This window comes from Trachypithecus francoisi, unplaced genomic scaffold (genome assembly GCF_009764315.1).
Source record: "Trachypithecus francoisi isolate TF-2019V2 unplaced genomic scaffold, Tfra_2.0 Lachesis_group13, whole genome shotgun sequence".
In the NCBI taxonomy this organism is placed as follows: domain Eukaryota; kingdom Metazoa; phylum Chordata; class Mammalia; order Primates; family Cercopithecidae; genus Trachypithecus; species Trachypithecus francoisi.
The window spans coordinates 38,353,219-38,378,452 of NW_022681458.1; the positions used below are offsets into that span (position 1 = coordinate 38,353,219).

General features: G+C 36.9%; 1 protein-coding gene across 8 annotated transcripts in view; it reads right to left on the minus strand.

Annotated features, from left to right (window-relative positions):
- CARF (calcium responsive transcription factor) overlaps window positions 1–25,234 on the minus strand; it is a 92,208-nt gene that overhangs the window by 14,210 nt on the left and 52,764 nt on the right. For 7 of the 8 annotated variants that reach the window (XR_004441617.1, XM_033230665.1, XM_033230660.1 and 4 more), the window contains 7 exons: window positions 21,142–21,262; window positions 19,650–19,779; window positions 17,699–17,783; window positions 11,756–11,945; window positions 6,423–6,543; window positions 3,464–3,607; window positions 1,811–2,044 (listed from right to left, as the gene is read on the minus strand). Coding sequence is in view for 7 of the 8 variants with exons in the window: in XM_033230665.1 (XP_033086556.1) it covers window positions 1,811–2,044; window positions 3,464–3,607; window positions 6,423–6,543; window positions 11,756–11,945; window positions 17,699–17,783; window positions 19,650–19,779; window positions 21,142–21,262 (1,025 nt within the window). In the remaining variant the exon portion in view is untranslated. The remainder of the gene's footprint in view (window positions 1–1,810; window positions 2,045–3,463; window positions 3,608–6,422; window positions 6,544–11,755; window positions 11,946–17,698; window positions 17,784–19,649; window positions 19,780–21,141; window positions 21,263–25,234) is intronic. The other variant, XM_033230667.1, reaches the window with a different exon arrangement.

Sequence of the window (25,234 nt, forward strand, 5' to 3'; positions counted from 1 at the left end):
GTTATGTGCGTAAACATCATGTTACATTGCTTCCAAAAGCATCAATTAACATTATATGAAATATGATGGGCTTGAATTTTACACGGAGACAAAAGAAGATAGAAATAGAAGGCAGCACTGTTATTTAATTGTATAAAAAATCAATACATAAAAGAAATGATAAAATCTAACATACATATGCTTATTACATTTGGTAGACCAAATCACAGAACTGTATTATACTTCCCTTCTTAAGATTCAGGTTTAGTAAATAGTGAATGGCTTTACCAAATTTTTGCCTTAAGCTAATGATGCCCAAATGGAAATAAATATAAAACATCTAAGAAAACTGCTAAATAGAAAAGTCATGTATTAATTAGGAAATAATTCTAGGAATTACAGTAAGTTCTCAGTTAACATCATTGTTAGGTTCCTGGAAATTGAGACCTTAAGTGAAAGGACATAACCAAATTACTTTCTCCAATGCTGTAAGAAAACAACACTGAATCAGGTGCAGTAGCTTGCTCCTGCAATCCCATCTTCTTGGGTAGATCATTTGAGGCCAGGACTTTAAGACCAGCCTGGGCAACATAGCAAGATCCCTGTCTCTTTTACAAAAAAAGCTAAAAAACAAGAGAAAAAAAGGCATTGAACAGAACGATATTACTCAAGGACGTGCTGTATTTCCTTTCGCTTAAAGTAGCAGTTTTCAAGAACCTATTGATGACTTTAAGAGGGGGCTTACTATATTTATTTTGTTATTCAGATCAGATTACACAATAATCAGTAAGAGCAAGGCTAAGTATCATAAATCATGGTAATGGGCACAGGCTATAGAGTTAGGCCTAAATTTCAGTTCTGCCACTGCCTTTTCTAATTTTTTTTTTTTTTTTGAGACGGAGTCTTGCTCTATTGCCAGGGTAGAGCACAGTGGCACAATCTTGGCTCACTGCAACCTCCGCCTCTAGGGTTCAAGCAGTTCTCCAGCCTCAGCCTCCCAAGAAGCTGGGACTACAGGTGCATGCCACCACACCCAGTTAATTTTTGTATTTTTAGTAGAGATGAGGTTTCACCATGTTGGCCAGGATGGTCTCGATCTCCTGACCTCGTGATCCGCCCTCCTTGGCCTCCCAAAGTGCTGGGATTATAGTCATGAGCCACTGCGCGTGGCTCTGCCACTGCCTCTTAAACCAATTATTTAACCACTCTGAGATTCCAGTTTCTCATGTGTAGAATTCGGATAAATATACAACTTTATAGTGCTATAGTAAGACTAAATGAGATCATACATGTAAAAAGCCTAGCACAGTACCTGGCACACACATAACGAGTAATTATATAATTACTTATATAATTATTTCCTGAGGATCAAAAAACTTAGACCAGAGTACTACAAATAAAATTTCATTAGACAAAGAATTATCCAAATTCTCGTGTTGTAATAAAATTTAACTGCATTTCAAATAGTTTGAAATACGTATCTTGGCCTAGGTTTTAAAATCTTCGGTTCTACAAAGGTTTTTTTCTCTAAAAGTATTTATTAACTAATTCATTTTATACATCATTTAGAAATAGTCCAATTTGCCAAATCCAAATATAGAATGTCTCAAATGAGTAATCAGAATTATAATAAACCATACTACACCATTGCTTGCCAAACATTTGTTAGAAAACAATCAGTTTATAAATAAGATCTTAATAAAATAATAAACTATATTCCTTATCTACCCTGACAGCATATATTTTGGAAAATATCTCCAATGTTCACTGTATTATTTAAAGCAACAAAGAAAACTGAAAAATGTAAAAGAACAATGCTCTTCTATTGTACCTTAGCTGCTTCCTTACTGCATACACTTGTTCTATTCCCTGTGATACTAATTCTTGAATCTTATGGGCTACTTGAGGATGTAAACGTGAGGGTAATGCACAATTCTCATCTCTAACTGCAGTTTCCTCTTCTTCAACAGAAGACACAGGAAAAGGAGAAGGTGACAAAGTGAGGCAGGGAGTCTCTAATTCATGATACTGATGAGCTTGCTGTGTAGGTAACTGTACATACCACCTGGTAAGAGAAAGTATTTAAAATTACTAAAATTTAAACATTAAAATTATTTAATACTATTAGACCAAAGTAGGAATCATAATTACTTAGGTTAATACTCATAAAGAGAAGGATTAATCCTTTAAGAAAAAATTATATATGGTTATTTCATATCAAAATTTAAAATGATCTCTTAACTTCTAAGATCTATCTTATATCCAATTAAATTTAAATATTTGTAAATATTTATAGACTTTCACTGTGGTCCTACAGTTGAGGGAGATAGAGGAATTTTAAGTATATATGAAAATGGCATTTTAAATTTCATATTAATTGTATTATTTTGGGTTCACGGGAAAATTCATATTAAGTACATTTTACCACAAAATAAAGAGAAGACATTGTAAATCATCATCTTTTGAACTGCGTATTTTCCCATTCATCAAACATTTGCCCCAAATTACACTTCTCTGTTACACCTACCATCCTTCCAATCAAAGATAGAACCTGTCAAGATTGAACTTTATGGTTGATTCTTCCCTCACAGGAGCTCAACATACTGCCTCTACAGCACTCCCAGCTCCTGCTGGCCAAGTGAGCAAGAGAATTAACTAAAGGTGAATGCAGATATCTTGGAGAGCCATGCGAAAAAAAAAAAAAGACGGTAGGAAAATGAACTAATCTGGTAGGATACTGCTTTAATTGATATTTCTGTATAAAATTCTTACAATGACTGATAACTGCCTACTTAAAAATTATATGCAATGTTCTTCAAACTGCAGGATCTAATTGTTTTAGTGATATTTTTGACTTTCATTGAAGGATCTAATTATTGACTCAATTTATTTTTCACATACCTAAAAGTTTTTTTAAAGATCACATAAAAACGATATTCCATACACTTAAATCCATTATACAATAACAAATCATTCACCCGGACTGACACATAAAGGAAAGTAAAAAAGAATGCTAATATTTCTCATTTAAAACCTAAAGCATAAAAGGTGTAAAATGGAATTTTATGTAGGGCTTAGAATTCATTTCTGGCTGCCATAAGTAATCAAAGATTAGCTTAAAAAAAATGACAGGCGGCTGCAGTTTCTGCTCATAGTAAGTATCTAAAACAAAGTACTAATATATAATAAAGTATATTAAATATGTCTGTCATTTTGAGAAAAACTTTTACATAGTATATGGTATACAGAGTATATGCTATACGGTATGGTATAATTCTTTGGTCTGAATTATCTACAACTTGGGGTGAGAAACTCAATGGCTTACACAGTGGCAAATCAATTTAATATCTAGGGAACTATTGATATCTCTACCTTATAAAACTGTTACTTAATGAAATAATTGGAAAACTATAATTTCCCTTACAAAATAATTATTGGAAATTGAGGTAATTTGTAAAATAAAAGAGCTATAAAAATGTCATACCTAAGAACACCACCAGCATCTACCAAGTTCTTCTTTAGCATGTTAAAAGCTTTCTCCTGCTCCATTCTGATAATTTTCTTGTCAATTTTGGGGTCTGTAGGAACTCTATATTCAGGAAACTTCTGTACCTTTTTAATGTAAATCCTTGATACAAGATAAAGAAGAATTTGTTTCATTATATTATAATCTCAAGAAAATCTATCTTATCAACCAGAAGTGTACTTTAAGCATTTAAGCTTAGAGAAAATTCTATTTATCTGTAAAGTATTCAGAGGCTTATGTAAAATATATGCCACATTCCCAGTTGTATTAATACTTAGCAAATTAAAAGTAAACATGATTTGAGGAAAAATAACTAAGTACTTACAGACTTTACCATTTTTTTCCCCTAGATTTGCCTTCCCTTCATTCTCCTGGAAGGCAGAATCTCATGCCTGGATTACTTTTATTTATTTATTTATTTATTTATTTATTTATTTATTATTTTTTGAGATGGAGTTTTGCTCTTGTTGCCCAGGCTGGAGTGCAATGGCATGATCTCAGCTCATCGCAACCTCCGCCTCCTGGATTCAAGCGATTTTCCTGCCTCAGCCTCCCTAGTAGCTGGGATTACAGGCGTGTGCCACCACTACCAGCTAATTTTGTATTTTTAGTAGAGACGGCGTTTTTCTATGTTGGTCAGGCTAGTCTTGACCTCCTGACCTCAGGTGATCCGCCTACCTTGGCCTCCTGAAGTGCTGGGATTACAGGCATGAGTTGCCATGCCTGGCCCTAGATTACTTTAACAGCCTCCTTTCAGGCCTGTGCCTCCAATCTTTCATTACTTAAATCCACTTGATAATTCAATGTCACAGGTGATTCTCCTGCCTTAGCCTCCCCAGTAGCTGGGATTACAGGCATGTGTCACTATGCCCGGCTAATTTTTTTTGTATTTTTAGTAGAGACAGGGTTTCACCATGTTGGTCAGGCTGGTCTCAAACTCCTCACCTCAAGTGATCCACCCGCCTCAGCCTCCCAGAGTGCTGGGATTATAGGCATGAGCCACCGCACCCGGCCTCTGTAGCTTTATTTATATGGTTCTCTTAACCTACAATATCACCCTTCTAACTCTCTACCCACCCAAATTCAATTTAAACTTCAACATCCAGTTTAAATTGTACTTTCTTTCCTGCCATGAATTTGTATGGATATATTCCTTCTTTAAATACCTAAATAGGTAGTTAAATCATATATTTCACAGTATATTCTATACTATCATGTTGTCTACTAGTTTTTTTTTCCTGAACCATTCCCTGGGATTAAGTAAAATTTTATTCCTCTTTTGGTTTCCCTCCTTCCCATGGCACCCAATGTGGTTTCTGGGCACAGAGTAGGTAGTCAAAAAGTACTTGGAGAATGAAGGAAAATAAAATTATTTCTTCACATGTAGAGGTTTTTTCCCAAGTAATACTTAAAGTTTTTATATTGCTTATATTTAAGAAGCAGTTGATAAAAGTTTCAAGTCAAGGCTAAATGGAAAACAAAAAAAGCAACTGAAAGTTTGTTTCACAGTCAGGTTTAAATATTCCCTAAAGTTAATATTACAGGATTAAATATGAAAAGCCTTGTAAATGGGCTTTAAAAACTTCTTGAGAATGCTAAGGTATTTATTTTATTTTATTTTATTTTATTTGAGATGGAGTCTTGCTCTGTTGCCCAGGCTGGAGTGCAGTGGCACAGTCTCGGCTCACAGCAACCTCCGTTTCCTGGATTCAACCAATTCTCCTGCCTCAGCCTCCCAAGTAGCTGGGATTACAGGGGCCCGCCACCACGCCTGGCTAATTTTTTATATTTTTAGTAGAGACGGGGTTTCACCAGTTGGCCAGGTTTGTCTCGAACTCCTAACCTTGTGATCCACCCGCCTTGGCCTCCTAAAGTGCTGGGATTACAGGTGTGAGCCACCATGCTCGGCCAAGAATGCTGAGGTATTAATAACATGAGATATGATACTAAAAGTGTTTCAAAGATCAACTAAGTCCAACCACTACATATTATCTTTTAAATTTTTTATTTTACCTAATAGTTTAAAACACTTTTAATATATTTAAAAAGTCTTAAAATACTTTCCATGTCTAAAAAATTTAGATTCATAAAGGACACTGTGAAATCTTTCATTGGTTCACATTTTTCATTCTTACCCAGAGCAATGACTACTCTGTAGTCCTAATCGATCTAGAACTTACTACGTTGGTAAATTGATAAAATCGCTCTAAAAAGCAACTTTGCAATATTTGTCAACATTTTTAAAAGATACAGCCTTTGCCCTAGCAACTTCGTTTCTAGGAATTTTTCCTACTGAAACACTTGTAGTAGTGCACAAATATGTACAATGTTAATAATTGCAGCTTTGTATAATACTAATAAGGAATATCTTTCACAGCTTACATGAATTAAATAATTCATCCATAAATGGAATATTATATGGCTATTAAAAATAGCACTTTTATGTACATATATGGAGTCAGCTTTGAGATACACTGAGAATGAAAAAAAGGAAAGTTTATGCCATTACATTAACACTAGTATGTAGCATATCTCTGCAGTAGATAACCACAATAGACATTCAGATTGAGAATAAATCTATGTGAATTCATATCAAGAAAAAAGGTACACTACTATCTAAGTTTAAGGAACGAAAATATTAGTGAGCTTTACTGAGATTTTCAACAACATTTATAGGGGAAGAGAAGGAGATCTCTGTCTCTGCCTTTATATGCATCCATATACACAGAATATCTTTGGAAGATGACTCAAAAAACTAGTAAGAGTTGTTGCTTTAAAGACAGAACAAACGTGGGTAAGAGAAAACTTAGAATTCACTGTATACTTTTCGGTACTGTATAAACCTAATAAAATATGTGTATTAGCTATTCAAAAATAAGTTCTTAATAAAAAACAAATAAAAGAAAATAAAGCTTACCGAGCTGGACAAGTGGCTTTGTAGAGCTGACAAGACCTGCATTCCTGCTCACTGACTTTTTTTAACTGGAAACCTTTTCTTCTTGGCCCATACTGACACTCCATTACCACAGCTCTACTCCCTGTGGGCCAAAATCAACTATTGATATTAATTCAAGTGTCCATCTATTCTAGACACTAGATTAAAAGTAACTTGGTGGTGGCAATGTCAAAATCTTTCAAGTATACATCTTTAAGGAAAGAAAACATTAATAAGTCTAAGATATACAAACATATAAATTTAAAAGTTTATTTTAAAATTTACCAAAGGTACCATAATTATGGTAAGAAAATCAGTGAATATCACATTTACTGAATGTCTACTGGCATACAATTTTTTTTTTTTGAGATGGAGTCTCACTCTGTCACCCAGGCTGGAGTGCAGTGGCGCGATCTTGGCTCACTGCAACCTCTACCTCCTGGGTTCAAGCAATTCTCCTGCCTCAGCCTCCCGCGTAGCTGGGACTATAGGTGTGTGCCACCATGCCAGGCTAATTTTTGTATTGTTAGTAGAGACAGAGTTTTGCCATGTTGTCCAGGTTGGCTTTGAACTCCTAACCTCAAGGGATCCACTTGCCTTTGAACTCCTAACCTTAAGTGATCCGCCTGCCTTGGCCTCCCAAAGGGCTGCGATTAGAGGCATGAGCCACTGTGCCCCACCTGACATATGGCTCACTTTATAAATAGTGAGCAAATATTACATTTGGTTAATAAATATTAATATCATTTATATTTTTATTTCCTTTTATAATTATTTTCTTATTTTTATTTGGGCTGTTAATACAGCAGCCAGCCCTAAGATGGCCCCCAGTAATCCATGCCTTCTAGTATTCATGCCCTTGAGTAATCCCCTCCCCTTGAACATGGGCTAGACTTATTAACTTATGTTTAATAAATATGGCAAAAGTGATAGGAAGTTATTTTTGATATTAGGTTATAAAAAGACTATAACTTCCATTTGGGTATTCTCTCTTACTCTTGCTTGAATTGCTCTCTCTGGATGTAATCAGCTGCCATGTGGTAAGGGAGCTCCGTGGAAAGGCCCACATGGCAGGGAGTAAGGCCTGCTGACAGCCACAAGAGTGAATCTGAAAGCAGACCCTCCTTCAGTCAAGTCATGAGATGACTGAAGCAGAACCACTTTGCTGAGTCACTCTTGGATTCCTGACTCACAGAAACTGTGAGATAATTAACATTTGTTGTTTTCAGCCACTAAGTTTGGTATAATTTGTTACACAGCAATAGATAATACAAATAAATAGTTGTGAAAATTATATAACTTGATCTTAAGCTGAGTATCTTACACTACTGTAGGATATAGCAAACTTTTAAAATATAAAATAAAAACACCAGTTACTAACAAAAATGGTGATAAAACTGACATTAAAATATAAAAACTTCTGTTTAGAAGATACCATAAGTAAATATAAAAGTAGTAGTGTGAGAAATAGCATTTTATAACATACATAACATAGTAATTCTCCATGTAGAATTACTATGTAAACTACAAACAATCATAAATAATTAATAAACAACCACTCAGAAAAATGGGCAAAGGCTATGAATAGCCAAGTCAGAAAGAAAAAAAAAGGTAGTAAATGAACAAAGAAAAAGATGTTCAACTTTACAGGTAAACAGGGAAATGCAAATTAAAACAACAGTAAAATACTATCTCATACTCCTCAGATTGGTAAAAATAAAAACATTTGACAATACTCTAAAACAACTGAATCCACTGATCAATCTGAACACCACAAACAGAGACACACACAGATGGCAACAAGTACACAGCACGGGAGGAGGTATTCTTGCAAAAATCAAATCTGCATTTAATCAAGGCTCTAGACCTGTTTACAGAAAATAGAAGAGATAAAGAACAAAAACTACATCACACAGATAGAATAAGCAAAACCCAGAATATGGCAAATATTACAGAACAAATTACCTAGAAGAGGAGAGAAATCTTCAAATTAAAAGAAGTTTAAGAGATTTATTAACTAAATGCAGTCTGTGGATGCTGTTTGGATTTGAATTTCAACAACCTTTAAGGGGGGGAAAAACCTGTGAGATAAGTGGGAAAATGTAAACACTGAACATTTTATAACATTAAAAAGTTACTATGAATTTTCTTATTAAGTGTGATAATGGGATTGATATATACATGTGTGTGTATATATATACACGCATATATGTATAGACATATGTAAGGAGTCCTTATCTTTTAGAGATATATGCTTTAGTATACACCATATACTTTAGTAATTACAGAAGGAATGATATATCTGAAATGTGCTATAAAATCATCTAGGGAATGAGGAAGTGTAAGGGGTATAACACAAGATTGACCATACACTGACAGTCGTTGAAGCTGGAAGATAGACACCTGGAGTCAGGGAGTTTCTTATACTATTATCTCTACCTTCATTCACATGTAAAAATTTCCATAATTTAAAGGTTTTTTAAGGCTGGGCAAAGTGGCTCACGCCTGTAATACCAGCACTTTGGGAGGCTGAGGTGGGCAGATTGCTTGAGTTTAGGAGTTTGAGACCAGCCTAGGCAACATGGCAAAACCTCATCTCCATTAAAAAAATGCAAAAATTAGCTAAGCATGGTGGCATATGCCTGTAGTCCCAGCTACTCAGGAGGCTGAGGCAGGAGGATCTCTTGAGCCAAGGAGATTGAGATTGCAGTGAGCCGAGATCACACCACTGTACTCTAGCCTGGGTGACAGAGTGAGACCCTATCTCAAAAAAAAAAAAAAAGATTTTTAAACACCTGGCAAAGCTAAGTCATGAAGTAAATGTGGGGAAATGAAATTTTCACACAACTGCTGACAGGAGTGAAAATTGGTACAAGTTGTCAAACCCTTATGTACAAATCTGAAATCCAAAAAGCTCAGAAAACAGTTTTTTCAGGACTCACTTGGCTGCAAAACCAGGCCTGAGCTGTATGAGGTTATTTATAGTCTTTATTTGTTTATCTTGGTATGACTATCTAATAAAGAATTAGTGTTTGATTATGTGATATTGGCTATAGCAGGGGTCTCTAACCTTCAGACTATGGACCACTATCAGTCTGTAGCCTGTTAGGAACTAGGCCGCACAGCAGGAGATGAGCAGTGGGCAAGCCAGCAACGCTTCCCCTGTATTTACAGCCACTCCCCATCACTTGCATTACCTCCTGAGCCCTGCCTCCTGTCAGATCAGTGGCAGCATTAGATTCTCATAGAAGCACAAACCCTGTTATGAACTGCACATGCAAGGGATCTAGGTTGCAGGCTCCCTATAAGAATCTAATGCCTGATGATCTGTCACTGTCTCCCATCACCTCCAGCTGGGACCTGCTAGTTGCAGGAAGACAAGCTCAGGGGTCCCACTGACTCTACATTCTGGTGAGTTGTGTAATTGTTTCATTACATATTACAATGTAGTAATAGAAATAAAGTGCACAATAAATGTAATGTGCTTGAGTCATCCCGAAACCATCCCCCATCCCCCATCCCGGTCCGTGGAAAAACTGTCTTCCACAAAACCAGTCCCTGGTGCCAAAAAGATTGGGGACTGCTGGTCTATAGAATACCTGCTAGGAGTATTCCATAATGTTACCACATTACATTTAAAAAATTCAGAATTCTGAAATATATGTGGTCCAAAAAATTTCAAAAGGATTCTGGACCTGTACAATCACTTTTGAGAGCAATTTTAAGATAATCTTGTAAAGATGAAATGGGCATAATTCACAACCAGCAATTCTACTTTAAGGCATATACTCTAGAAAAACTAATTACAGCTTTTTCATTAGAGTATATATAGTGTGGAGGTTTGACTACAGCATTCTTCGTAATAATGAAAAGTTGGAAACAACCTAAATGATGATCAATAGAAAATTACTGGTTTGGTCATATGCTGGAATATTATACAATGACTAAACTGGATTAACTAGGATTTATAAATATCAATACCAATAGATGTAAAAAAATTTGCAAAACAATATCTATACTTAACTATTTACACATTTTTAAAAATCCAAAACAATAAAATATATTATTGTAGATACAATATGTAAGGTAAAGTATAAAAATATAGACTAGAACAATACACATGAAATTCATGTAGTAGCTACCTATGGAGGGTTAAGGAGATTAGACCTAGGATGGGAAAAAGGAATGCTACAGGATTTCAAGTTCATTTTATTATTTGTTAGTTTTTTTTTTTTTTTTTTTTTTTTAAGACAGGGTCTTACTTTGCCACCCAGGCTGGAGTGTAGTGGCATGATCACGGTTCACTGCAGCCTTGACCTCTAAGGGTCAAGTGATCCTTCTACCTCCGCTTCCCAAATAGCTGGGACTACAGGCCCATGCCACCATGTCTAGGTAATTTATTATTTTTTTGTAAAGATGAGGTCTCCCTGTTTTGCCCAGGGATTCTCTCAAACTCGTGGGCTCAAGCAATCCTCTTGCTTTGGCCTCCCAAAGTGCTGGGACTACAGGCATGAGCCACCATATTTAAAATAAATAAATAAATATATAAATAAATAACCCAGCTCATTTATTTTTAATGTTGCATTTCTTTTATAGAATACTGATGAAACTCAGGCAGAAGTGGTTACATTTATCTCATCTTCTCTTAAGTATTTCTCATTAACCTCAGAGGTGCAGGACGAAACTGCAACTCTTTCAGCTAAATTAGTGCCCTCATAGTCCTAAAATAAATTGCTTAGTTTTAGATTCTTTGGGGCTTTAACTAGTCTAAGAGATTTTCTTGAAACTACTCCCTTAGTAAACAACTAACCCAGTCTCTGAGAATACTGTATATAACATACCTAATGCTTGAGAACTTTAGTATCAGAATTCTGTAACTCCAGATTGTATACAAATTCTATACAGTAGCTCCAGAGTTACAAGCTACATAAAATAGACATAAATTTCTCCCACAAAACTAATTAAGAGAGAAGGCTAAAATATTTAATCTGAAGGGGAAAAACACAGCTGATGTACATATTTAAAATAAAATTGCTCTTTTAATATTTTATTAAACAGGTTAACTGAAACTTCAATATTTTATTTTTCAGTATAATATATGAAAGAAGTCTTACTCATTCTGATATATTAAAATGCAATCTTATAAAGTAATTGATTATATTTACTATAAGTTTTTTCAATTTAATATACATTTCAATTAGCATTCAATTGTCAGCTACCATAATAAAATTGTATCACCTTAGGAAAATCACATTTTCACAATGGACTATGGCTGCTGCTGCTGAACCTTTTAAAATAAGTCTTTAAAAAAGTACCTGCATTAACAAATGGGATTCCATCATACGGAACATACTGGGATTTCCACATCAAGCGTGTAGCAGGCTTGGCTGGGCTTGGAGACTGACGGGTCCCCCAAACACTCTGTGTTTGCTGCTTGTGAAATGTTAGGACACTTTCTAATTCAGTCTCACTTACACAGTAGCCACGGTATGAATCTCCAATTTTCTGCATGTGGTAGAAATTAAACAAAATTACTAGCAAATACACTTCATTGCATAATAAATATAATGAGATGGTTGTCCAAAATGGAAGACTCATCACCTTGCACAAGAGAATGTCATTTGTGCCCTCAGATCAATGGTCTATTACAAACAGTGGGTCTGATTTGAGTTCAACCAGTATCATCAAATGGGTATTTTGCAGGTGTTTGTTAGGGAATATAATGCCAAACTCATTTGCCATACTATCTTTATCAATGTCTTGTTTGAGAGAAAGAATATTTAGAAAAGATAACTTGCAAGAACATATAATGTATATCCATTCTTTCAGATATTTAAAACTCTATCCTGGATCAATCCAGATCAGCATAAAACTAGCCACAAAGTACTCATTCCCTGTGGGGCCTCCTTTACTGAAACTGATTTTTTGGAGTGGGGTGGGGAGGAGAAAGGAAAGGGGAGGGAGGGAAGGAGGGAAAGAGGGAAGGAGGGAAAGAGGGAAGGAGGGCAGGCGGGAAGGTGGGAAGGCGGGAAGGCGGGCAGGCAGGAATGCCTGAGATTAATTCTGATAGGATGCCATGCATCTATTAGAAATCCAATGAAAATTGTGAGTGATTGATAAAAGGCTGTAGAAAAATTTGCTCATTATATCAACATTCTTTTTATGAAGATCCCTCTCTGAGGCCAGGCACGGTGGCTCACGCCTGTAATCCCAGCACTTTGGGAGGCCAAGGCAGGCAGATCACCTGAGGTCAAGAGTTCGAAACCAGCCTGGACAATATGGTGAAACCCCATCAGTACGAAAAATACAAAAATTACCTGGGCGTGGTGGTGCTTGCCTGTAATCCCAGCTACCTGGGAGGCTGAGGCATGATAATCCCTTGAACCTGGTAGATGGAGGTTGCAGTAAGTTGAGATTGTGCCACTGCACTCCAGCCTGGGCAATAGAGCAAGACTCTGTTTTTTAAAAAAAGAAGATCCGGCCGGGCGCAGTGGCTCATGCCTGTAATCCCAACACTTTGGGAGGCTGAGGCAGGTGGATCACGAGGTCAGGAGATCAAGACCATCCTGGCTAACATGGTGAAACCCTGTCTCTACTAAAAACACAAAAAATTAGCTGGACGTGGTGGCGGGTGCCTGTAGTCCCAGCTACTTGGGAGGCTGAGGTAGGAAAATCGCTTGAACCCAGGAGGTGGAGGTTGCAGTGAGCCGAGTCCGCGCCACTGCACTCCAGCCTGGGCAAGAGAGCGAGACTCCGTATCAAAAAAAATAAAAATAAATAAAATAAAATAATAAAAAAAGAAGATCCTCTTCTGAGAGAAATTTCTGTCTGGTCTTAGTACCAAAAATAGTTAATGGTTTGCTTTTATCTTATGGAAATTTTAGCATAATTTTTAAATCTAAAAGGCACAGAATTTAGTAACTAAGTTTCCCCTTTTGAAAAGCATATATCTTGATTATAGACAAGTATATGTATACACGCACACACACATAGTTGGTTAAGACATGTATTTTCTTACTTCCATTTTATGTTCCCATCCTTGTCTGTCTTTATTGTTTAGCTTCCACTTTTAATTTCTACCTTGCTAATATATTTTACATATTTTTTGTAAGCGCTCTTAAATTTTTTCTAAAACAAGGAAAAGTATAAATAAATAATGTAAATAAATTTATATTATCTATATATAACCATTTGAGTATCCCTGTACTAGAGGAGAAACTTTTTCTTTTCTTTTTTTGTTTTTGCTTTTGTTTTTGAGATAGAGTTTCACTCTTGTTGCCCAGGTTGGAGTGCAGTGGTGCTATCTCAGCTCACTACAACCTCCATCTCCTGGGTTCAGATGATTCTTCTGCCTCAGCCTTCCAAGCAGCTGGGACTACAGGCGTGCACCACCATGCCTATTTTTAGTAGAGACGAGGTTTCGCCATGTTGACCAGGCTGGTCTCGAACTCCTGATCTCAGGTAATCTGCCTGCCTCGGCCTCCCAAAGTGATGGGATTATAGGCATAAGCCACTGCACCCAGCTGAGGAGAAACTTTTTTTTCTATATCAACAGAAAAAATATGTTAACTGTGATCTCTTACAATGAAATGCAGAGACCTAGAATTAACTCCACGTATGTTTCCCCCTTAGAGGAAATAAGAACAGAGATGTGGGCAGAGAGGAAGAATACATTTAACAAATAGAAAGGTATCAAAATACCATTGTGGCTGTACTTTTGGTTATAATAGTTAAGAGATAATCTGATGCCAAACAATACATTATCTGCAATTTCCTCTAAAATAATGAAAATGCTTACATTTATAATTTTTCTGCTAACCTAGACAACTCTTTATCAAAACTCACCACAAATAAATGAATATAAATTTTAGCTATAATACTATAATTTATTTATAAATAAAATTAGAATATATGTCAATAAAGAAAAAATCAGTATACTATAATCAGAACTATATATACTTATAAATAGGCTTACGGATACAATTTTAATACAGTATTGAAATTTGTCCAGTTAATACACTTTAGTCAAATCTGAAAAAAATGTCTACAGTAAAACATCATTAAATGAGAAATTCAAAAAATAAAAGATTACTAAACAATATTTTGAACCAAAACGCAGAAAATATTTCCTTAGTCATTAACATTTTTTTTTTTTTTTTTTTTTTTTGAGACAGAGTCTCCCTCTGTGACCAGGCTGGAGTGCAGTGGTATGATCTCAGCTCACTGCAACCTCTGCCTCCTGGGTTCAAGCAATTCTCCTGCCTCAGCTTCCCGAGTAGCTGGGACTACAGGCGCATGCCACCATGCCAGACTAATTTTTGTATTTTCAGTAGAGATGGGGTTTCACCATGTTGGCCAGGATGATCTCAATCTCTTGACCTTGTGATCCATCCGCCTCAATCCCCTAAAGTGCTGGGATTACAGATGTGAGCCACAGTACCCGGCCAACTCAAAATTTTTTTTATCACTGATGTAGCTTGGGAGAGGAAAAAGAATCCCTCACTGGGAAAGAACTGATTCATCTTGGACAACCATACTCAAGTCTGTTGGACAGTAGTATTCAATTTCTTACAAGATACACTATGATTTTAGATAAGCCACACAATGCACTATAGTTGTAACACAAGGTGATTTGGTTGCATGATTGTATTAACAAGTGCTCTAATATCCATAGCATTCCATGAGGCTTATAATAATGATTTTTAAAACCCTCATCAAACAATCACAACAGTAACTTTAGGAAACCACTGAAAAACTATGACTAACAAAAGGTAGGGGGAGAAAAACCTAAACACACACACACACACACACACACACACACACACACGTGTATACATACATGCACTCTACTTAGAAAAGCAACAACGATAATGTCCTAACAAATGTAATACATATAGCACAAGGTTTTTCATAAGACATTTTCTTAAAAGATTAAAATACAAAGAATATTTTCCTTTCCCACATTTTAAGATTTGTTTAAAACAATGAAGCATTCTGATAGTTAAATATTCATTACCATCTATGGTTTGTATATAGAGTAGGCATGGTCCCTTTCCTCAAAAAGTATAAATATTATGTAACAGTGAACAATCCAAGCTAGTAAATAATTTTATTTTTAAATTGTTTTTTTGAGATGGAGTCTCCCTCTGTCACGGAGGCTGGAATGCAGTGGCGTGATGTTGGCTCACTGCAACCTCTGTCTCCTAAATTCAAGTGATTCTCCTGCCCACCACCACGCCCGGCTAATTTTTGTATTTTTAGCAGAGATGGGGTTTCATCACATTGGTCAGTTACTCTCGAACTCCTGACCTCAAGTGATCCGCCTGCCTTGGCTTCCCAAAGTGCTAGAATTACAGAAGTGAGCCACTGCGCCCGGCCTAAGCTAGTAAATAATTAAGAATGACAATTAATACTAAAGAATTTAAAGAGAGAAATAGGTAAAGGCTAAAATAATCATTAGGTAATTTATACAAAAGATATGTAGGATTTGCATTGGGATTTGAAGAATAGTTAGAAATGTTAAGTAGAAGAAAAAAGTAACATATAGGAAAAGGAAATACAAATGGGTAAAGGGAGAGCTAAAAAAAAATTCTGGAGTATCTGTTGAAAGTAGGAAGACTAGGCTAACAAGAATGAAGATGAGTTTGAGAAAAGTAGGAAATAAAGTAGGACAAGGTAGGATGATACCAGATTATGAAAGGCCTTTGAAACTAGCTACAATGGCTAAATAATGTGGAAAAAAATAACACAACTTATTGGGCACTGAGAAAAGACAATTAAAACAATCTTCAAATACAAGCAGCCTTAGAAAAATATACATTAGGGACCAGAAATGGGAGAGTCAAAGATGTTAGGGGGCAGGCTATTCCTGTAATCAAGCACAAGAGGACAAAGGCCTATTGAAAAATGGGCCAAAAAGAAAAAGATACTTTAAAGGAAAAACTAAAAGAATCTGGTGACTACCTCAGGGTGCAGTGGCTCACACCTGTAATCCCAGCACTTTGGGAGGCTGAGACAGGAGGATCACCTGAGGTCGGGAGTTCGAGACCAGCCTGGCAAACATAGCGAAACCCCATCTCTACTAAAAATACAAAAATTAGCTGAGCATGGTGGCACATGCAAGTAGTCCCAGCTACTCAAGAGGCTGAGGCAGGAGAATTGCTTGAACCTGGGAGGCGGAGGTTGCAGTGACTTGAGACAGCGCCACTGCACTCCAGCCTACATGACAGAGCGAGACTCCGTCTCAAAAAAAAAAAAAGAATCTGGTGACTACCAAATGTGGGAAAGGAAGAAATTAGTACAAAACTTTATGCCTGGGTATCTAAGGAAATGGTATTTGTCATTACGCAGACATGGAATTTTGGAAGTGGAGCTAGTTGTGGCATGGTAGATGATTTCAGTATGGGATATGGTGAATTTGAGGTGAAATTCAAATAAACCTTCAAGCAAGTAGCCAGATATCTGGGACAAGAGGAAGGCAGAATTCAAAATCTGGCCTGGCACAGTGGTTCACACCTGTAATCCCAGCACTTTGGGAGGCCGAGGTGGGTGGATCACCCCAGGAGTTCCAAACCAGTCTGGCCAACATAGTGAAATCCCATCTCTGCTAAAAATACAAAAAATCAGCCAGGTGTGGTGGCACATGCCTGTAGTCCCAGCTACTTGGGAGGCCGAGGCACAAGAATCGCTTGAACCCAGGAGGCAGAAGTTGCAGTGAGCTGAGATTGCACCACTATACTACAGTCTGGGGGACAGAGTGAGACTCTGTCTCAATAAATAAATAAATATAAAAACTGGTGATACGGACTTGGAAATCATTTTTATAGATATGAGTTGAAAGTCAACAAAGTAGGTAAGTGCTCCAAAAGATAAAATATAGAGAAAAAAGACAAAGTCAGAAAGTGAGCCTTAAAGAATTTTCTACTGATAATATGAAAAAAAATAAGTGCAAGCAAAGAAAGAAAAGAAATGGTTGAAAAGTTAATAGTAGAGAAACATGATAGTGAAGTTTCATGGACTATGAGGGAAGAGCGTTGCAAGAGAAGAAATAATAGTGAAATGTAAATTTATATAACCTCTGCTTTAACAGAGCTTAGAATCTCTAAGAATTCAATAATACATGAGATTAGATTTAACAAAAACACAAACAAAATATTGTAAATATAGCCTACATTAGTTGTACTCAAAAGTGGCATTTGGGGATGACCTGTGGTTATAAGCAGGTAAGTAATTCTAGGTAATAATTATTTTTAGCTCACCTCACAGCTCCTAAGACGGCAGGCCCATATAGGTGTGTTAGAAGAAAGTGGCTGAAGAGGCGCCAGAAGGGGTTCTTCCAGCATTCTGGGATAGGAGAGGAATATACATAAACATGCAGTTCAATGAACACACAAAATGCATTCAACTGCTTTATCCTCTTAGTATCAAAGAGAAATATTGAGGTCATCAATAAGAAGTTTTAACAATAACTACAGATTGGTCTGATGGGTGCATCAGTTATCATTTTCTTTAACAATTACTATTTTATTAACTACTAAGTCAAAGACCTAAATTTGTTCTTCCAGATACATGTAGTCCCAACAAATTCAAGTGTTTTATATATCTCTCCCAAAGCTTATTTTGTGCTCTTATTATATAACTGCTTTCATTTATCAAAAAAATGATAAATTTGACTAGTTTAAAGTAACATTATGTGTCACTTCTTGGCTTTTTGGCTAAGATCAAGTGAAAAGTAACATTATTAAGTTCTAAGATTAAATGTCAAAAATAATGTCTTAATTCAAAAATATTTTTATGGAACAATTAAAATAATATAAACAACACGTAAGCCATGTACATATTTCCCTAAAATATCATAGTATTATTTTAAAACAAAAACAAAAACTGAAAAAAAAGTTGGCAAAAAACATTTTAAACATTTTACCACAGAGGAATTCTATGCATAAAAATGTGATAAAACACCTTTAAAACTTTAGGAACTATAATGAATTTTTTTTTCGTTTTAGTTTTCTTTTTTTTTTAATTTTTTTGAGACGGAGTCTCGCTCTGTCTCCCGGGCTGGAGTGCAGTGGCCGGATCTCAGGTCACTGCAAGCTCCGCCTTCCAGGTTTACGCCATTCTCCTGCCTCAGCTTCCCCAGTAGCTGGGACTACAGGCGCCCACCACCTCGCCCGGCTAGTTTTTTTTGTATTTTTTAGTAGAGACGGGGTTTCACCATGTTAGCCAGGACGGTCTCGATCTCCTGACCTCGTGATCCGCCCGTCTCGGCCTCCCAAAGTGCTGGGATTACAGGCTTGAGCCACCGTGCCCGGCCTATGTTTTTGTTTTCAAGACAGTCTCGCTCTGTCACCCAGGCTGGAGTACAGTGGCGCGATCTCAGCTCACTGCAAGCTCCACCTCCCAGGTTAACGCCATTCTCCTGCCTCAGCCTCCCAAGTAGCTGGGACTAAAGGTGCCTGCCACCAAGCCCGGTTAATTTTTTTTTTGTTTTGTACTTTTAGTAGAGACAGGGTTTCACTGTGTTAGCCAGGATGGTCTCGATCTCCTGACCTCATGATCTGCCCACCTTGGCCTCCCAATGTGCTGGGATTACAGGCATGAGCCACCACACCTGGTCTTTTTTTTTTTTTTCTTAATGGAGTCTCGCTCTGTTGTCCAGGCTGGAGTGCAGTGGTATAATCTCAGCTCACTGCAACCTCCGCCTCCCGGGTTCAAGCAATTCTCTGCCTCAGCCTCCCAAGTAGCTGGAATTACAGGCGCCCACCACCATACCCAGCTAATTTTTGTATTTTTAGTAGAGACGGGGTTTCACCATCTTGGCCAGGCTGGTCTTGAACTCCTGATCTCGTGATTTACCTGCCTTGTCTTCCCAAAGTTTTGGGATTACAGGTGTGAACCACAGTGCCTAGCCATGAATGTTTCTTTATTCTAAAAAGTCTGTTAGTGTCAGACTAAATAAACTAATACAATTTTCATACTGTTTCAAAAGATAACAGATGTCACCGAGGAAAAGTAGCACTTTTGACATTTATAGCTTCCAAAGTAGCCTCCTTATGACCCAGATGCCTTAAAATAACTAAAGATATATTCAATGATAGTTCCTTCTATTTTCTGATTTTCTCCATAGTCAGCCAGCTTTAAATGTGTAATTTGTAAAAAAGATTTCCATGGTGATGTTAAAAGATGAGCTTCTCTTTCTCATGGACTCACCTGGTCACTGACTTTTTGGGCAATGTGAAGGATGTCTGAGGATGAAGAATGTAATTGCTGGTATTGTCTGCTAGAGTATCCACCCTTACAGTTGATAAGTTTCTGTCACTGGGTTTCTCTTCAGGGACATCTTAACAACAAAAACAAGAACAAAGTAACATCAATATCTTGAATAAGACCATAAGAATATACCTAACTAAAACTTATGTATTTGTAATAGGTAAAGAAAATTTATGCTTTATTGAGAATAAATGAATAATGCTTTATTGAGAATTTCTCTGATACTTGTTTACTTTAAATTATAATACTGACTACTGTAATTTTATAATTAAGTTTTAGAATTTATATTGAACAGCCAGTATATAAAAGTAGTAGAAATAATTGTATCTTAAGAGTTCTGCAATATATAGGAAAATGTAAAACTAATTTTGTTTATATACTGTGCTCATACTCATAATGTTTTCTGCAATCTTTGTTTTTCTCTTCATGTCCTAATGACTATTAACAAAGAATGATAACACTAAGGTGAAAATATCTGCCCTAAACCATTAGCTATGAAGAAGCAACAAAACAGTATAGCTATGAGGTTAGAAAAGAGATTCAAATTGAGGGAAAAGGGAGAAAAAGAACTAATAGGCATATTATCAAACAGGTAAAGACAGACTATATAAGGAGAAATAGGGAGCATGATTCTCTTTTCTGAATCTGAAGGGGCCAAGGAAAGAGGAAAAGAGCAAGAGGATAAAAAGGATAGTATAAAAAAAAAAAGTAATGAGTCACATGGCTAATAAAAATATTGATAAAGATATAAATGGCCAGCCACGGTGGCTTACGTATGTAATCCCAGCACTTTGGGAGGTGGAGGCGGGTGGATCACCCAAGGTCAGGAGTTCGAGACCAGTCTGGCCAATATGGTGAAGCCCTGACTCTACTAAAAATATAAAAATTAGCCAGGCGTGGTTGCAGGCATCTGTAATCCCTGCTACTCAGGAGGCTGAGGCAGGAGAATTGCTTGAACCTGAGAGTCGGAGGTTGCAGTGAGCCGAGATCATGCCACCACTGTACTCCAGCCTAGGGGATAGGGTGAGACTTTGCCTCCAAAAAAAAAAAAAAAAAAAAGAAGAGAAAGATATAAATAAAAACTTCTGAAGCTATTAGCATTATATTCTTGCTATTGTTGCGGTTATTACTACTGTTATAATTAAGAAGAATTTATTTTATGCTCACTGGTCATTTGGGAGGAAGCAGGAGTCAACTGGCTTCATAGAATTCTTAAATCAAATAGCTAATCTAGACAGGAGTTGAAAAATGAACTTTGAATTTATTTGGGTGAAGAGCTGTTTTCTAATTATTTAATTCAAAATCTTTTACCTAAGGAGATCAATTTTAGCACTGACTTTCATAAGATGATTTTTCTAAAATATTCATGTTTTTAAAACACTCTCAAATCCCCTATATATCACCCTGAGGACTATATCCCATTGTTACTCACCCCGAGGACTATTCACATCCACAAGCTGCCCCTGAGGTATAATCACTTGTGCCATTGCTGTCTGGGTAGATGGAATTACACGAAGTACCTGTCCATTTTCTGTAGGGCTGGCAACAATCATCTTGGAAGCATTAAAAAAAAAAAAAAAAAAAAATCAAATGCATATGCCTAGACTGATTTAACAAAAACTATTAATTAAATAAATTATTAAACACATACCTAGCTCTATGGTGGATTCTATGATTTCCCCCATTTATAGATGAAAACATTGAGGCACATAAACATTTTTTTCCAAGGTCTCACAACTTATAAGTGGTGAAGTCAGGATTAAAAACAGGCAGTTTGACCCTAATCCTAGGGTCTTAATCACCAGCGGTCTTAATCATTATACATGGATGAAGTCTAATTACTTGGTAATCTGAACAAGTCTGTCTGGACGTAATGCATTTACCTTTTGCCGCTTACTGTATTATTCATACATGTTTGACCTATTTGTATGGCAATCATTTGTCTTATATTTAAAGTCATTTTCCTTAGTTTAAAAATGGTAACTTGTTGGTCGGGAGTGGTGGCTCATGCCTGTAATCCTAGCACTTTGGGAGGGAGGCCGAGGCAGGCAGATCACGAGGTCAGGAGTTCGAGACCAGCCTGATCAATGTGGTGAAACCCCATCTCGACTAAAAATACAAAAATTAGCAGGGCGTGGTGGCACGCACCTGTAATCCCAGGTACTCAGGAGGCTAAGGCAGGAGAACTGCTTGAATCTGGGAGGCAGAGGTTGCAGTGAGCCGAGATCGCACCACTGTACTCCAGCCTGGGTGACAGAGCGAGACTGTCTCCAAAAAAAAGAAAAAAAGGTAACTTGATAAATGTCTACTTAAATAGGATTTATTTTTGCATCTCAGCATTTATATATAGCCTCTATGATTCATAAAGAACTATACTATGAAGTGCCTCAAAAGTTTGAAAACTCAGGGAAAATAGTATATTTACTGTATTTTTTTTCGGTTTAACAACTGAACCTACTCTATCAAATTTAGAGGAATATCAACTAAAAAGGCATATGAAGTTGAAAAAAAACTTTTAGACCTATAATTTGAAAGCATAGCTAATACAGTATGTGAAATTAAGTCTATCTGATGCTTCCAGACTTTTCTGGAAGTCTTGAAGCATCAGACTTCCATCAGCACCACATAAATTTTATCACTTAACATACTACTCTCCTATTAACACGGTTTTACTGTTTTATCCAAAGTCTGCTGTCCTCTTTAATGCAGGTAACAATCCTTAATCATTCCAACCCACTTTCCCAGACTCCTCTTTTGCTAGGTAAAACATGAAAATATTGCTGATGCTTGATAGGGACTGCATTCCAACTTGTAAGAGAGTTACTTGAGGCCAGACACAGTGGCTCATGCCTGTAATCCCAGTACTTTGGGAGGTCAAGGCGAGAGGATCGCTTGAACCCCTTGGGCTACCTTTCTCTACAAACAATTTTTAAAATTAGCTGAGTGTGATGGCATGTGTCTGTAGTACCAGCTACTCTGGGGGCTCAGGTGGGAGGATCACTTGAGGCTGGGAGGTCGAGGCTGCAGTGAGCCATGATCATGCTACTGTTCTCCAGCCTGGGTGACAGAGCAAAACCTTGCTTTGAAAAAAAAGGGCCATTTGAAAAAATGCAAATATAAATTTGAAAAAAAATTTTTTTAAATTTAATGTTGGGGGAAAAAACTTCAACAAACTAGAATGCTTTAAATATTAATATAATCATAAATAGTTCCCAGAAATTAAGAATGGGAATTGTTTCCTTCCTTCCCCAGTGTTTAACAACTTTCTTGAGATAAAAATATCCTGCCATAACTCTTATCACTTTAGCATGAAACAGCAACTGCAAACTCTGATGATAACTGTTTACACATGCTCAGTGCATACGAAGTGGCAGCACTTTGGATGTATTACCTCATTTAATCCTCATCATGTGTATATCAAGTATATACATTTTATAAATGAGGAAACTGTCACATAGAGGTTACAAAACTCATACAAGGTTACACAGAGCTATTTAGTGGTAGGCTATAATTGAAACTCAAGCAATCTGACTCCTTTAAACTACCACTCTGTAATAGCTCCCAATATTTGACAATGCTGTTTAATCTAAAAAAAGACAAAACCAAAACAAAATAAAAAACCCTGCTGGACATTAAAAGGCAACAGTAATAATACTGTTTTAAATTCTTTACCCCTTATAATGACATTAAATATCTGTGAAAAAAATATGTATATATATTTTTTCTAATTTTTAGGATGGGGGTATGAAAAATATTTTATTCATTCTTAGAAAATGAGTGCTGTGGTTATTTTTAAATCGAAATTAAACACATATAAGTTTTTATAAGTTATTCAATCATATACAAGTTTCATAATTAAGACTGATCTGTGGAATATCCTCTTAATTTTGAGACTATGTTTCCCAAGCATAGTACAGTCTCATTTATTTTCTTGCTTCTTAGCTTAGCCCCCCGGTACCTAAAAAAAATTTTCAATTCATATAATCTGACAACGAAAATGTTAATATTACTTTTCTTATTTAAAGAAAACCCAGCTAATTACCTTCAATCTTTGCTATGAAAGCAAACATGGTTTTGAAGAGTCATGTGCTACAACATATTCTATTTCAGGCAGACCATGAAAATTATCAGAAAACTTTAGCTGAGTGGTCTTTTACCTACTGGGCCCTTTGTGTACAATATTTCTAATAAATTCAAAAGACCAATTCAGCTTCACTCCAAAACATCTTCATCCATTGCAGATTCACCCACTACAGAATCTTTACTAATAACTTCTATGTAGAAAGTCATAAGGGGCCAGGCATAGTGGCTCACGCCTGTAATCCCAGCACTTTGGGAGGCTGAGGCGGATGGATCACCTGGGGTCAGGAGTTTGAGACTAGCCTGGCCAACATGGTGAAACCCCGTCTCTACTAAAAATACTAAAATTAGCCAGGCGTGGTGGTAGGCACCTGCAATCCCAGCTACTCCGGAGGCTGAGGCAGGAGAATCGCTTGAACCCAGGAGGTAGAGGTTGCAGTGAGCTGAGATCGCACGCCACTGCACTCCAGCCTGGACAACAGAGTGAGACTTCGTCTCAAAAAATAAATACATAAATAAATGAATGAATAATAAAAAGTCGTATTGAAAAAAAAGGAAGGTATATTTCTTTAAAAAGCTCCATTTGGCTGATGGCAGTGGCATGTCCCTGTAGTTCTAGCTACTCTGGAGGCTAGATCAAGCCACTGCACTTAAGCCTAGGTGACAGAGTGAGACATATCTCTTTTTTTTTTGAGATGGAGTCTTGCTCTGTTGCCCAGGCTGGAGTGCATGGAGTGCAGTGGCATGACCTTGGCTCACCACAACCTCCACCTCCCGGGTTCAAGCGATTCTCCTGCCTCAGCCTCCTGAGTAGCTGGGATTACAGGCTTGCATAACCACACCTGGCTAATTTTTGTATTTTTAGTAGAGACAGGGTTTCACTATGTTGGCCAGTCTGGTCTTGGACTCCTGACCTTGTGATCCGCTCACCTCGGCCTCCCAAAGTGCTGGGATTACAAGCGTGAGCCATTGTGCTTGGCTGAGACATATCGCTTAAAAAATAGATTATTTAATTAAAATAAATTAAGAAAAACAAAATGCTTAGCTAACAAACCCACAGCCAACATCACAGTAAATGGGCAAAAGCTGGAGGCATTCTCCTTGAAAACCAGCACAAGAAAAGGATGCCCTCTCTCACCACTCCTATTCAACATAGTATTGGAAGTCCTGGCCAAAGCAATCAGGCAAGAGAAAGAAATACAGAACATCCAGATAGGAAGAGAGAAAGTCAGATTACCCTTGTTTGCAGACGACATGATCCTACATTTAGAAAACTCCATATTCTCAGTCCGAAAGCTCCTCCAGAGATAAACAACTTCAGCAAAGTTTCAGTATACAAAATCAATGTTCAAAAATCACTAGCATTCCAATATACCAACAACAACCAAGACAAGGGCCAAATTAGGAAGGCAATCCCATTCACAATTGCCAGAAAAAGAATAAAA